Source organism: Botrytis byssoidea, assembly GCF_014898295.1.
Source record: "Botrytis byssoidea strain MUCL 94 chromosome Unknown BBYS_011, whole genome shotgun sequence".
Lineage (NCBI taxonomy): Eukaryota > Fungi > Ascomycota > Leotiomycetes > Helotiales > Sclerotiniaceae > Botrytis > Botrytis byssoidea.
This window is the reverse complement of record NW_024065852.1, coordinates 1,008,264-1,023,498: the sequence shown is the minus strand read 5'-3', so window position 1 is coordinate 1,023,498 and position 15,235 is coordinate 1,008,264. Positions and strand designations below refer to the sequence as shown.

Genomic DNA, 15,235 nt, shown 5'->3' with positions numbered 1-15,235 from the left:
ACTATTGCAATCCTAAGAAACTTCAAACTATCATCTAACAAGCTAATATTCGAATAAATATAAATAAGATTTATACTCTAATTTCATAAGGTAAATGAAAACTATCTATTAACAATTTATTTAATATAAGCTTTTTAATACAAGATAAATAATATTAATCTTTACAGATTAATTGAATTAATCCCGAAAGTATTAAGATTAATACTCTCCCCGCTATATTTCTCTATAAGAAGCTATATTAATCTTATAGAAAATATAAAGAAAAAAATAGCCACATTTAAATTTATATAATAATAAAATTATTTATTTAATAGTTATATTATAATCTTTTTAAATAATATTGAATAATATTATTAAAAATAAAAGATAATTGATTATAATTATACAATCTATTAGGGATAATTTCTAATAATATTTGATTATAAAGTAATTAATCTATTTTTATATATTTTTAATATTAAAATAATAAATACTCTAAAAAATTTGGAGCACATTATTTAACTAAAATTAGCTGAATAGATCATTATATATATTAATAATATCTCAATTATTTAGAATATTAGGAATAATATTTCCGATTTATTCTAATAGGCGTTTCTATATTATTATAAGATTATAAAGAATAAATAAATAATAATCTAATAATTATTTGAATATACTGAAATTCTTGAAAACAAAAAGGCCAATTAACTCGCTAATCTAGGTGTTTATAGCAATTATATCAAAAATAATAATTTATTACTCCCTATTATTAATAGAATAAATTTAACAATTAGAATTCTTAAATAAAAGGTAGAGTAAAGATAATAAAAACAAAATAAGGTTACTCTTATTAATTGATATTATTATTAATATTTCAATTATTAAGTTAAGAAATCAAAGGAATTTGCTTTTCTTTATTCTACTTTTTAATAATTGGTAATACTCAGAATTGGATATGGGGATTTTGTATTTTATTATTAATACTTTTAGTATAACAATATTATTCTAGAATGTTTTTGTGGATATAACAAAAAGTTTGAGTATTTAATACTTTATTGATATTCTTATATTCAATTCAAAAACTAGCTAAATAAACTCAGTTCAATTTTATAAAATACAAAAAACACAATTGATTATCTCTTTCTTTTTCTAAAGATCTCAATAAACTTTGTAAACTTTTTAATAATTATTAATTATTTTGAGTAATTATATTCAATTTCTTTAAAGATTCTTTAATTTCCTATTTTTATATTATTAATTAAAGCTATATTCTCCTCTAAAGCTATTTCCCCTCTTTTATTATTATATACAAATTATACTATATAAAAACTAATAATATAAAGTTCTATAATCAGCCACAAATCTGGGCTACTTAGCATAAAATAAATTAAACAGTATTGATATTGTAAATGGGAGATAAGCAATAGGAGTATACACAGCACCCCTAGTCGCCTTTCCCCTAATCTATATTACAATTGTAGAAGAACGGAATGCGTGGTTATGCCGGCACCCCTGCTAGCATAGTCTATTCCTAGTACCCCCTGGGAGGTCGTGGCGAGCCCCTGCGGCTTGCCCCCCGGATGTAAATTAAAATAAATAAATAAATAAATAAATAAATATACATAGTAGAATAGGACAGGACGGGAAGGGCTAGTATTACCCCATGATATAACTTATTTATAGTTATATTTTTTGTATTAATATAACTAATATTAACCTACTGCTTTTTAATAAGATTTCTAATCAAATAATAGTATTTATTAATATACTTTGATTGCTTATATAGATAAAGATTCTTTATTAGGGCTAATACTTTTTAATTATTATTAAGCATTTAAACTGTTTTTTTATTACTAATTGTCACGGCGCCAACTACATGTTCTATAGTTACCTTTGTGCCTCAGGCATAGACTATTAGCATACTCTATTTCTTATAAATAGAATCTCATTCTTCTATAGCTTTTCTATTTTTATAATATAATATAAATCTTTATCTATATTTTAATAATTCATATCATTTCTATAAAAACTATTATAACTTTATTTCAATTAAACTCTTATTAAAAGTTATAATCTAATTATATTAATTATATTTACCATTAATCTACTATATATTTTTATTATTATTATTTAGAAATTCTATAAAACTGTTTTATAATCATAAAAATATTTCAAAAATGATTAATCAAGTACCTATACCTAATTTATTATAATAATTCCTTTTTTTAAATTATATTCTAAATTCTATTGAAATTAATATTTCTTTATTTATAAATTTATTTAATAATTTCAATATTATATAACGTAGTTTATTAGTGCGTGCATCATATTAGTATATACACTACTTTTATCTCAATTTATATTCTTTAATTTCAATATGCGATTTATTAATCATTTATTATATAATCAAATAATAAAGAAGAGAGAATACTTTTAGTTATTGAAGTTATTGAAAAATATAAGAAACTCTTAATTTAGAAGATTACTAAGCTATATAATATTATATATATAATACTTATTCAAAAATAAATAAAATAAATTCTATAATTGAATTTCGATTATAAAATCTGAAATTTATTAAAATAAAAGAATAAGTGATTATTTTATATATTCTTGATATAAATTCAAAAGATTTTTCTTTTAAATTTAAAGAAATGAAAAATATAACAAATTATATTTTTGAATTGAAAAAAGAAAAAGTGATTAAAAAACTTTGAATATATTGATTTATAAAACAATATAAAAAATTAAAAATATTTTTTAATTGTATTTATAACTTTTAAAAAGCTTTTTACAAAAATTCTAAACTTTTTGAAAAATAATTTCAATTAATTATAAATATATAAACAAAATATAATATTTTGAATAAAGATTTTTATAATTTCAATAAAATAGATTTTATAATAGGAATTATATATATAATAATAATTATTATTAATAATAAGAGATATAATAAAAATAAATCAGTATAATTAAATAATTGAGAATAAATTATAGCAATAATATATGGAAATGAAAAGAATGAAATTATCTCTTTAATTAATATGTTAAAATTAATCTTCCTATGGATTAAATAATTAAATCTATATTTAATGAATAAATAAAAAATAAGATAAATTTAGAATAATTGAAATACTTTAATAAGTATATTAAAAATTGAAAAAAAAGTAAATATCGAATATTAATATTAAATGAATATAAAAATTACAAATTAATATCATTTCAGAATTATTATAAGGAGAATAATATTAAATATATATATTTATTATTATATTTAAGTTATTTAATTCAATGATTTAATATAAATTGTTTTAATAATCTAAAATATTTATATAATAATTAAATTAACGTAGTTTAACATTGAGTGGGCTATATCACCAAGTGGGCCATCATTTTTATATACAAAATTCGTTTGTATATAACTATATACTTTCTTTATTTATAAATAGAATTCTTTAAAAATTGAAATTAGAAAATTTAATTATATAAATAATATGAAAATCTAATTATTTATTGAAAATTCAAATTATTATAATAGTTATTATAGAAATATTTCTTTTGTAATAAGAATCATAATAATTTCTACTTTTTTTTAGAAAATATAAGAAATTTTATATCAAAACTAAATTTATAAAAAGCTAAATTCTTATTATTATTTTATATTAAATTTTTTTAAAAAATAATAATTGATTATTAAAATATAAATATTAAAAAAACATTAATTTTAGTGTATTTTAAAGTGACCTATTTAGTGATATAGCTCACTCAATATTAAACTACGTTATTTATATTTAAGATTATATTAATTTTAATTAAAGATATAAAGTAATTAATTTATAAAAACATATTTTTATATATAAAGAATTATATATTTCAAAAAGCAAATAAAGTATTAAATAAATATTGATATACAAAAAAAACTTAATTATATTAAAAAAGAGTATTTATTAAATAAAAGGTTTTAAATATATTATTTTAATAAAAGATTAATATTCAAATTCAATATAATAAATATCAAAAAGAGAGGAATTCTAATAAGAAAGTATTTTTTAATTGATATTATAATAAATACAAAAAGATAGAATATAATATAAGAATCTATTAAAATAATACAATAGATCCTAAATTATTAGTTTTTTAATAATTTTAATTAACGTGGTTTATCATCATGTGGGCCATATCATCATATAGATCATTTTCACCTCAATTATTGTATTTAAACTCATATTATTCCATAACTATCAAATCAATTGATTAAAACTATTAAAAATCTAATAATCTAGAATCTATTATATTAATTTGATAAATTCTTGAATTATAATCTAATCTTTCACATTTATTATAATATTAATTAGAAAATACTTTTTTATTAAAATTCCCTTTTTTTAATATTTATTATATTAAATCTAAATATTAATTTCTTATTGAGATAATATATTTTTAGTTTTTTATTTAATAAGTATTTCTTTATTATATAATTAAATCTTTTTAGTATATTAATATTTATTTAATATTTTATTTGTTTTTCAAAATATATGATTTTTTATATTTAAAAATATATTTTTATAAGCTAATCTCTTTATATTTTTAATTAAAGTTAATATAATTTCAAATATAGATATAAAAGAATTTAATTAATAATAAGTTATTTGAGATTTTATTAAAATTAATTATAAAAAAGCTTTAATTGGATTATAAGGGATTTAAAAGATTTATAAATTTGAATTAAAAAAAAAGAGAGTAAATATATAAATTTAAATATCTAATTTTGAGAATATAATTTCAAAATCAAATAATATTAAATCTATTTTTTGAAAATCTATTTTTATATTCTGAATTGTAATTGATTCTTGATATGCAATTTTGAAAGTTATTAAGAATTCAATTTTCGAAATATAATTAATATATATTTTAATAAATCTATTAATTTGAATATTATATAAATATTTCAGATTATTAAAACAATTAATATTAAATAATTGAATTAAATAATTTGAATATAATAATAATTTTAGATATATTATATTATTTGTTTTATAATATAACTAAAAATATATTAATTTATAGCTTTTATATTTATTTAGTATTAATATTCGATATTTGCTTTTTCTTTGATTTAGAATATGCTTATTAAAATATTTCAATTATTCTAAATTTGTTTTATTGTTTATTTATTTATTAAAAATAGGTTTAATAATTCAATCTATAGGGAAATCGATTTCAATATATTAATTGGAGAAATAAATTTATTTTTAAATTATTAAAAATAAAAATATAGTTTTATTCTTTTTATTATTATATATAATTATTATAGTCTATTCTTTATTATCTAATTATATTATCTTATTTTTATTATTTCATTTAATATTAATTATAATTATTTCAAAATATATTATATCTATTATAAAATTAATTTTATTAAAATTATAAAAATTATAATTAAGAATATTATATTTTGCTTGTATATTCGAAATTAAATAAAATCAATTTTTAATAAATTTAGAATCTTTATAAAAAGCTTTTTGAAAATTATAAATATAATTAAAATATATCTTTAATTTTGTATAACATTTTATAAATCAATAAACTCAAAGTTTTTCAATTTTCTTTATATCTTTTGATTTAAGAATATAATTTACTATATTTTCCATATCTTTAAGTTTAAATAAAAACCCTTTATTATTTATATTAATTATATATTGAATAATCATTTCCTCTTTTAATTCTATAATCTTATAAATTTTATATTAATATTCTATATAAAAAATAAAACTATTTATTCTATACTAAATCATTATATACAAAATATTATATAGTTTAGTAACTTTCCGAATACTTAATTTTTTATTTTTTTAAATAATTTTAATAACTAGAATGATTTATATTTCTTTATTAATTATTTCCATAATAGATTATTAATAAATCATATATTAAAGTAAAGAGATGATAATTGAGGTGAAAGTGGCCCACAAGATGATATAGTCTATATGATAATAAACCACGTTACTATTATTATAAATAAACTAGAAAACTTAATAATAAAGGAGATAATATTATAAATAATTATAAAAGTAATAAATAATATTATGAGATTAGTAAAATTAGATTTATTTTTTTTATAATTATTATTTATAATAGAAATTTTGAAGAAGTATTGTTGAATATATCTAAAAACTCAAAGTATTAGTAATATTTGTTTTTTCAATTTATAATTTCTATATCCCAGATTTATTTTTTGAATAAAGAAATAAATATATATCTTTCAATATTTATAACATTATTTAATCCAATAGTGTATTTTTCAGATAAAAACGAATATAATAATATTTTATATATTGAATATTATATAGTATTTATTAACATATAAATATTAATAATTTTTATTAAATCAAAACAAAAAAAATCAATAAATTAATAGAAAATAGTGTTTTGCAATTTGTAAGATTTGAAAATATATTTATAGATATTAAAATATTCAATTTATATTTTATTAATAAAATTGAAAACAAATAAATTAATAGAATATTTCTAAAATCTTGATTAATAATATAAATATAAAAAGATTGAGGAAAGGGTATTATTTTAATATAATTATTTATAATATAATATGTTAATTAATATATTATATTATTGATAATAATTATATTCTTTAAGAATGAGGTAATTATAAGCATTTGTAATATTATATAAATATATATATAATCAATATCGAATTTAATTTGAAAGTTCTATATATAATTATTAATAAAAATGAATATTCTAGAAGGTTTTATTCTATAAATAATACAATTATTATATAATATCCTAAAAGTAGATAATCATTAATTTAGTATTTATTATAAATATTATATTAATACTTTTAAAATAAAATAATCAATTTATGATTTATATCTTTTATATATAATCAAGAACAATATAGCATTTAATATTATTGGATTATAACTAAATAATATACTTATAATTATTAATAATAAACTTATAGATTATAAACAGAAGAAACTTTATAATATTAAATTTATAATAAAAAAATATGAAATATTTATATTAAATATATTATTCAAATTTAATAACAATTTAATTATTTAATAAAACAATAACATAATTTATTTTAATTAAAAACAACAATACAAAAACTTGTATTTAATTAAATCGGAATTATTTGATATATATAATATATATAAAAAACTAAAAAAATCAATAATAACAAGAAACTAATATATTATACAATATACTCAAAAAACATATATTATAACCATATACCAATCAAAAACAGTTTTTAATTTATCTTATATTACACAAACTATTAATCTAAAAAAAAAAGATATTAGTTTTTTAATAAATATATTCAATAATAAATTAATAATTTGGAAAAAGAATTATATTTTGTTTTGCTTAATATAAACTTTCTTAAATTGATTATATTTATTAATATATTTTTTGTTAATAATAAAGATTCATTCTTTCAAATTAAATATATTATTATTCTAGTAAATAAATATAATAAAACTAATATTATTTATTAGTTATTTATTAAATATAAAAGAATTATTAAAAGTATATCAATATTATAACTTTATAATATAATTTTAGACTTTAATATTAATACAATAATTAAAGATATTATTAATAAGATCTTTTCAAATTATAGGATTCTATTAATTATATATGTCAACTCTAAATCATTTTATAACTATTTTATAAAACTCAGAATTATTAATAAAAAAAGATTAATAATTAATATAATAATAATCCAAAAGGTATATAAGAAATAAAAGATTATAGAGGTCAAATAGATTAATAGAAAATCTAACCCAATTAATATAATAACTAAATTAAAATTATATTAAATTCTTAAGAATCTGATTAATAATAATACTATAAAAATTAAGATTATAAAATAAATTAAAAAAGATTAGAAAAATGGATAATTATACAAATAAAAAGATATTAACTAAAAGAATATAATTCAATAACTTTAAAGAATTATTAATATTAGAATAGAGATTATATAATCACACTAATATTTATATTAATATTTCAATATTTAAGTATAACGTGGTTTATATACGAGTGGATCATATCACCGAATGGATCACTTCAAAATCACACCAAATTCAAGGTTTTATTAATATTCATATTCTAATAATAAATCAATATTCAGAAATCAAATTTTTATATAAAAATTCTTATTATATTATTGAAACTGTTATGTTTTTTATTACAAAGAAGTTAATTTAATAATAACTCTTATATTTATTCGAATTTTCAAAATCTAATTAGATTTTTAAAATTCTTATAGATTTAAATATTATATATTAGATCTTTGAGATTTTATATTAATAAATAAGGGAAGTGTATAGTTATGTATAGACAAATTTTGTATGTAAAATGAAGTAATTCATTTGGTGATATAATCTACTCGTATATGAACTACGTTAGATGTATTGTAGTTCTAGTTTTTAAAACCTTAAGTAATATTATAATAGTGTGAATCATAGTATTATATTGTCTTTATCATCCTCATGGTGATATCAATAAATATATTACTTAAATAATACTTAAGGAGTAATATAATAAGAGGTAGTATTAGAATAATTATTTATATATATAAAAAGTAAGAATATTATTGAATAGTCTTAGCTGAATGTTTATATATATAATAAGGTCATTTATTATCTTATTAGTATAATTATTAGTACTAGCTGTCTCTTCACACTTAATTAATTTCTACTAAGCTGTAGATACTTTTAAGAGTAAATTGATATGTTTACTCTTAGTCAAATATCTCTATTACCCCGTCACTATGCGATTTTGAATGATTCTACTCAAACAAATCTACTCCCTCATTGATTTATTTAATTAATAGTTTATTCATTTCTTTATAAACTTATATAACGTGGTTTATCATCGAATAGACCATATCGTCAAGTAGGCTATTTTTCTTTCAATTTACATCTTCAAATCTATATTATTTAATAATTATTAAATCAATTAATTGAAATTATTAAGATTCTAATAATTTAGGATTTATTATATTATTTTGATAAATTCTTATATTATGTTTAGTTTTTCTATATTTATTATAATATTGATTAAAAAATGTTTTTTTATTAGAATTCCTTTTTTTTTTATATTTATTATATTAAATCTAAATATTAATTTTTTGTTAAAATAATATATTAAAAACTTTTTATTTAATAAATATTTTATTTAATATAATTAAATTTTCTTTATATATCAATATTTACTTAATACTTCATTTATTATTTGAAATATATAGATCTCTATATTTAAAAATACATTTTTATAAACTAATCTTTTTATATTTTTAATTAAAATTAATATAGTTTTGAATATAGATATAAAAAAACTTAATTAATAATAAATTATTTGAGATTTGATTAATATTAATTAAAAAAAAGCTTTAATTGGATTATAAGGGATTTGAGAGATTTATTGATTTAAATTAAAAGAGGGGGAAGTAGGTGTACAATTTTGAATATCTAATTTCGAAAATATAGTTTCAGAATTAAATAGAATTAAATCTATTTCTCGAAATTTTGATTTCATATTTTGAAAAATAATTGATTTTTTATATATAGTTTTAAAAACTATAAAAAATTCAATCTTTAAAATATAATTAATATATATTTTAATAAATTTATTAATTTAATTATTATATAAATATTTTAGATTATTAAAATAGCTTATATTAAATAGTGAATTAAATAATTTAAATATAATAATAGATTTAAATATATAATATTATTCTCTTTATAATATATTTAAAAAGCTTTTGATTTATAACTTTTATGCCCATTTAATATTAATATTTGATATTTATTCTTTTTTTGGTTTTTAATATATTTATTGAAATATTTCAATTATTTTAAATTTATTTTATTATTTATTTATTTATTAAATATAGGTTTAATAATCTAATCTATAGGAAAGTTAGTTTTAATATATTAATTGAAAAAATAAATTTATTCTTAAATCATTAGAAATGAGGGTATAATTTCATTTTTCCTATTATTATATATAATTATTATAACTCATTTTTTATTATCTAATTATATTATTTTGTTTCTATTATTTTGTTTAATATTAATTATAATTATTCCAAAGTATATTATATTTATTATAAAGCTTGTTTTATTGAAATTGTAGAAATCACTATCCAAAATACTATATTTCGCTTATATATTTGTAATTAATCGAAATTATTCTTTAATAAGCTTAGAATCTTTATAAAGAACTTTTTAAAAATCATAAATATAACTAAAATATGTTTTTAATTTGATTTAATATTTTATGAATTAATATATTTAAAGTTTTCTAATATATTTTGTATCCCTCGATTTGAAAATATAATTTATTATATTTTTTATATTTCTTAATTTAGATAGAAAATTTCTTGAATTTATATTAAAAATATATTAAATAATTACTTTTTTTTTTAATTCTGTAATATTATAATAATTCACTCAAATTTTTATATAAAGTGATAAATTATTCATTTTATATTAAAAAGTTGTATAAGGGATATTATAGAGTTTAAAAGCTTTTCAAATATTTAGTTTTTTATCTTTATAAATAATTTCGATAGTAAAAAAGATTTGGGCTTTTTGATTAATTAATTTTATAATAATTATTTAATAAATTATATATAGAAGTTGAAGGTATAAATTGAGGGAAAAGTGGCTTACTCGATGATATGACCTACTCAATAATAAACCACGTTAATTAAAAACTCTTTTATTAAAATTCCAATTAATAATAATAAATATCAAATCAACAAAAAAGTTTTTATATATAATAACTTTTATTATTATTATAATAATAATTATAAAAATTATAAAAAGAAATGTTTTATTAAAAAAAGTTAGATATTATTATATCCAAAATATACCACTCAAAGTTATACAAAAATCTTTGAAAATAAACCTCAAAAATTATTTATTAGTATATGGGTTTAAATACTATTTTATTTTTGTATATTTCTATTTTATATAAATTATAATAATTAATTATTTTAAACTTGTAAATAAATTTTCTTATTTTATTGATAAAATATTTTTGAGAATTACTTCTATTTTCGATAATAACAATATATCTATAAAATGAATTAATTTAAATTTTATTTTATAAATAATAATAATTAAAATATAATAATATTATTTATATTTCTGGCTTAAAAGAGTATATGATTAACTTTTTCAAAGTAAAGAGTAATGATTATATCTGAATTTGTAACTTCCTTTCTCAAAATATAAATACCACTCAGATTCTGGTTTATAAATATAATATATTAATTACAATTCCAAATTCCAAATATTTTATCTCTGAATTAATAAGAGATTTCCTTAACTCTATCAAAATCTTTCATATAAAAGCAAAGATTTTCATTATCAATTTCTATCCATCTTTTTATATACTAATCATAAATTTATAAATGAGTTAGCGACCACTTATATTTATAAATCATAGCCTTAAAGATTTGTTAATAAAAAAGATCAATCATCTCTCTTTATCTTTTAATATTCTATAAACTAATAATTAAACTTCTAAACATTATATAAAGTTTGAAAGAATAAAGAAAAACTGAATAATAAATATTTCTATAAATTATTTTATTTTTTAATATTTTTTGGAATTTTTAATTTAGGGATTAAATTGAATTATTTAAAAGAAATTATAATTGAACAATTTAATAATAAATTGATTCAAGATTTTTGTTTAAATAAGGAATTAGAACCCATAATATTCTTAAAAAGACTTAAAAAAAGCTTTTTTGAATACTATAAAGAATAATAATTTAAGATTATCTCTTACTATAAAAAAAGAAAAATTATTATAATTCAAAAGGTAATTTAAGAATTTTCTTTTATAAAATCAAATTATTAATATATTTGAATAGGTAAATGATATTATAATAAGAGATGGATTACTTTGTTATATAGTAATGGAGGATTTAGTTTATCAAATTGATTATATAAATTCAAAATCTTTTAAAAAAGGTTCACTTGATAAAAACCATATTAATCTGGTTAAATTTCTTTATTTATTTAATAGCGATTATTAAAAAATATCCAATAATTTGGAAAATCTTGTTTTCAAAGTATTTCAAATCGTTGAAGCTAGATTTCTTTTAGTAAAGAGTATATAATTTCTAAATCATATAATGTTAAATTAATAAATCTGATATTTTCAAGAATTCTCTGTAAATAAAAAATGCTATTGGAATAATCTAAATATTTCTTTTTATAGAAATTTCAAAGAAATTAAAAAAGTATGAATGGTAATTGAGAGAACTCTATAATAATTGGTTTTTGATTAATTCTTAGAATTCCAAAATTGTTCCAAAAGATTTTAAAGAAGTGATTTTATTAAATAATAAGATTATAATTAATTATATATCTTATTGATTATTAGAATTTTTAAATAAAGAAAATTTATTTTATTCAATTTTGTAATAGATTATTTCTAAGAATAATAAAGATCTCAAACTAAAATTATTTATTATTTTTTATTATTTAATTTTATAAATATTATCGATTATATCAAAAGCTTTTAAATTGCTTTCAAAATGAAAATTAAAAAAAAGAATTTTTAAAAACTTCTTTAACAATTTTTGAAAGGTTTTTTCCGATGTAATTTCAATAGATATATATAATCTAATTTATTATATTATTGATGGACTTAATATTTATGGTACAGAAATAAAAAGTCTTTTTAAATATTTAAATGAATATTTTAAGACAATTTACATTGGAGAACCATTTCTAGAACTACTTTGTATAAATAGGCCGGAAGAATTTGTAATGGATATTGAATTTTCTCCTTTGAAAACTCTTTATACTTCAGAGGAGGACTTGACGATATTTATTAAATCGGAGCTATGTTCATTTAGAACAAAATTCACCGATGATATAAAAGAATACATTTTGAAAGCTGTCAAAGAGAACGCAGGTATAACATTTCTTTGAATAAATATACTCCTTCGCGAAGTTCAAGGTTTGAGATTACCCTCTCGCAAAGATATTAAGGAGAAAATGAAACAATTGCCTATAGAGATCAACGATTTGTACAAAAGCCTTCTTCAGAAAGTGTTAGGAAGTCTAAAGGATATAGTAATATTAATCTGAATAATATATGCAATACGTCTACTTAACTTTAAGAAATTAGAGATTGCCCTTGCCATTGATATAACTAAAAACACAACAAACTGAAAAAACTATAAAAAAGAAAAAATTATATTGAATACTGAAATTATCCAAACAAATCTAAATAGCTTAATAAATATCATTAACCCAAACCCTTTTCTAATCCATCAAACATTATATGATTTTCTGAAAAGTTCAGGTATATTGAAAAAAATAGAGATATTAAATCAATTTGAACAATTAGAAATGCTTTTTGCTAATATCTATATATTCTATCTGGATTTTGAGGATATTATAGAATTTAGTCTATTGACAATAGAAGATGAAGATTCAATAGAAAACAAAGAGCACTTTCTTTCTTACACCGCAAATTTCTAATATAAGCATATTAATATCTTAAAAGAAGTGCAAAACAATATAGGATAATTAAAATTTATTTTAAATACAAAAGAATAAACACTCTGAGTAAGCAGAAACTAATATTATAAATTGCAATATAAAATAATATTAATATTAATCCGGATTACTATAATTATTATTAATAAAAAATAACTCATAAAGATTCTTATAAATATGATTTCAAATAATTTAATAAAAGAGTTAGAGAATAATTATCTTTTGCCTACAATCAAATCAAGTTTATATATATTTCAAGGATTACTAAATTCACTATATTCGAAAAAAATAATAATTACAAAAAAAGTAATGAAAGTAGTAATAGGGAATAGGAATAATAGAAAAGAGATAATAAAACTCTTATTTGAAAAATGAAAATTAAAAGTAATAATTATAAAAAAAATATTAAAAATAATAATAGGGAATATAATTAATAAAGAAAAGATAATAAAGCTTTTACTTGAAATATAAGAAATAAAAATAATAATTATAAAAAAGATAATGAAAATAATAATAGAGAATTAAAGAAATAGAAAAGAGATAATAAAGCTTTTGTTTGAAATATAAAGAATAAAAGTAATAATTATAAAAGAGATAATAAAAGTAATAATAAGGAATATAAATAATAATAAAAAGATAATAAAAATTTTATTTGAAATATAAAAAGCAGAAATAATAATTATAAAAAAGATAGTAAAAATAATAACAAAAAATAAAAATAATATAAAAAAGATAATAAATTTTTTATTTTAGATATAAGGAATAGAAGTAGTAATTACAAAAGAAGTAATAAAAGTAATAACAGGAAATAGAAGTAGTAGAAAAGAGATAATAATAATTTTGCTTGAGAAATGAGGGGCAGAAGTTGTGATTACAGAAGAGGTGATCAAGGCCGCCGCTACAAGTGAATAAGAACTAGTTCTATATATCATTAACACACATTCAAAAATGCTATTATCTCAGCAAAAGTGGTTTGCGATTGCTTAATTTTATAATGTAGTTAAACTTGGAAACAAAAGGAAAATTCAAAACTTATTAAAACAAAAAATTGAATCAAACCTTTCAAACTTTAGAAAAATAACACCTTTATGTATTACTACTATAATTGGTTATATCGAAATAGTCCGATCATTTCTTGGGATAAAATCTGTTAATATTAATATAATTAATATTTCTGGATAATCATCTATTTTTTGGGTAGTTGTAGATGAAAAAAAAAAGATTGTGAGGCTTTTATTAAATGCTGGAGTAGATCTGATTTTTATAAATACCAACAGTGATATAATACTTTTGGTTTTTAAATAATATAAATTTAATAAGATTATAAATATATTCAATATTTGGAAGTAAATTCAAAGCTTTTTATTATCTTACTTTTCCATATCTTAATTTTTTTCTAATTATCAGAATTTATTTGAAAATATATCGATAATTGATATTATTTGTAATCTATGTGCTTTACTTATAAAGACCAAGACAAGATTATTATAGTTATAGAGAGGTACTGGTGAGCACTTAATATATGAGTTCCTGAATTTATGCTCTGATTATAGAAGGTATGATCTATTGACTAAACGCAGAGTTTTCGATATGCATTTCAGTAGAAGCTGGAAGCTATAGCGATCATAACATTTTTTGAGTCCTACACAAGATGGTACTAAGGCTATCAAAGATATGTATTTTAATTTACA

The 15,235-nt window shown here is 16.5% G+C and overlaps 1 protein-coding gene across 1 annotated transcript; it reads left to right on the top strand.

The window, feature by feature from the left end:
- Nucleotides 1-12,806: 12,806 nt before the first annotated feature.
- On the top strand, nucleotides 12,807-13,526 carry EAE97_006339 (uncharacterized protein; the record flags this gene model as incomplete). The annotated part of the gene is made up of 3 exons (XM_038876852.1): nucleotides 12,807-12,954; nucleotides 12,994-13,093; nucleotides 13,277-13,526. 3 exons carry the CDS (start codon nucleotides 12,807-12,809, stop codon nucleotides 13,524-13,526), a joined length of 498 nt encoding a protein of 165 aa, XP_038732559.1.
- Nucleotides 13,527-15,235: the final 1,709 nt, after the last annotated feature.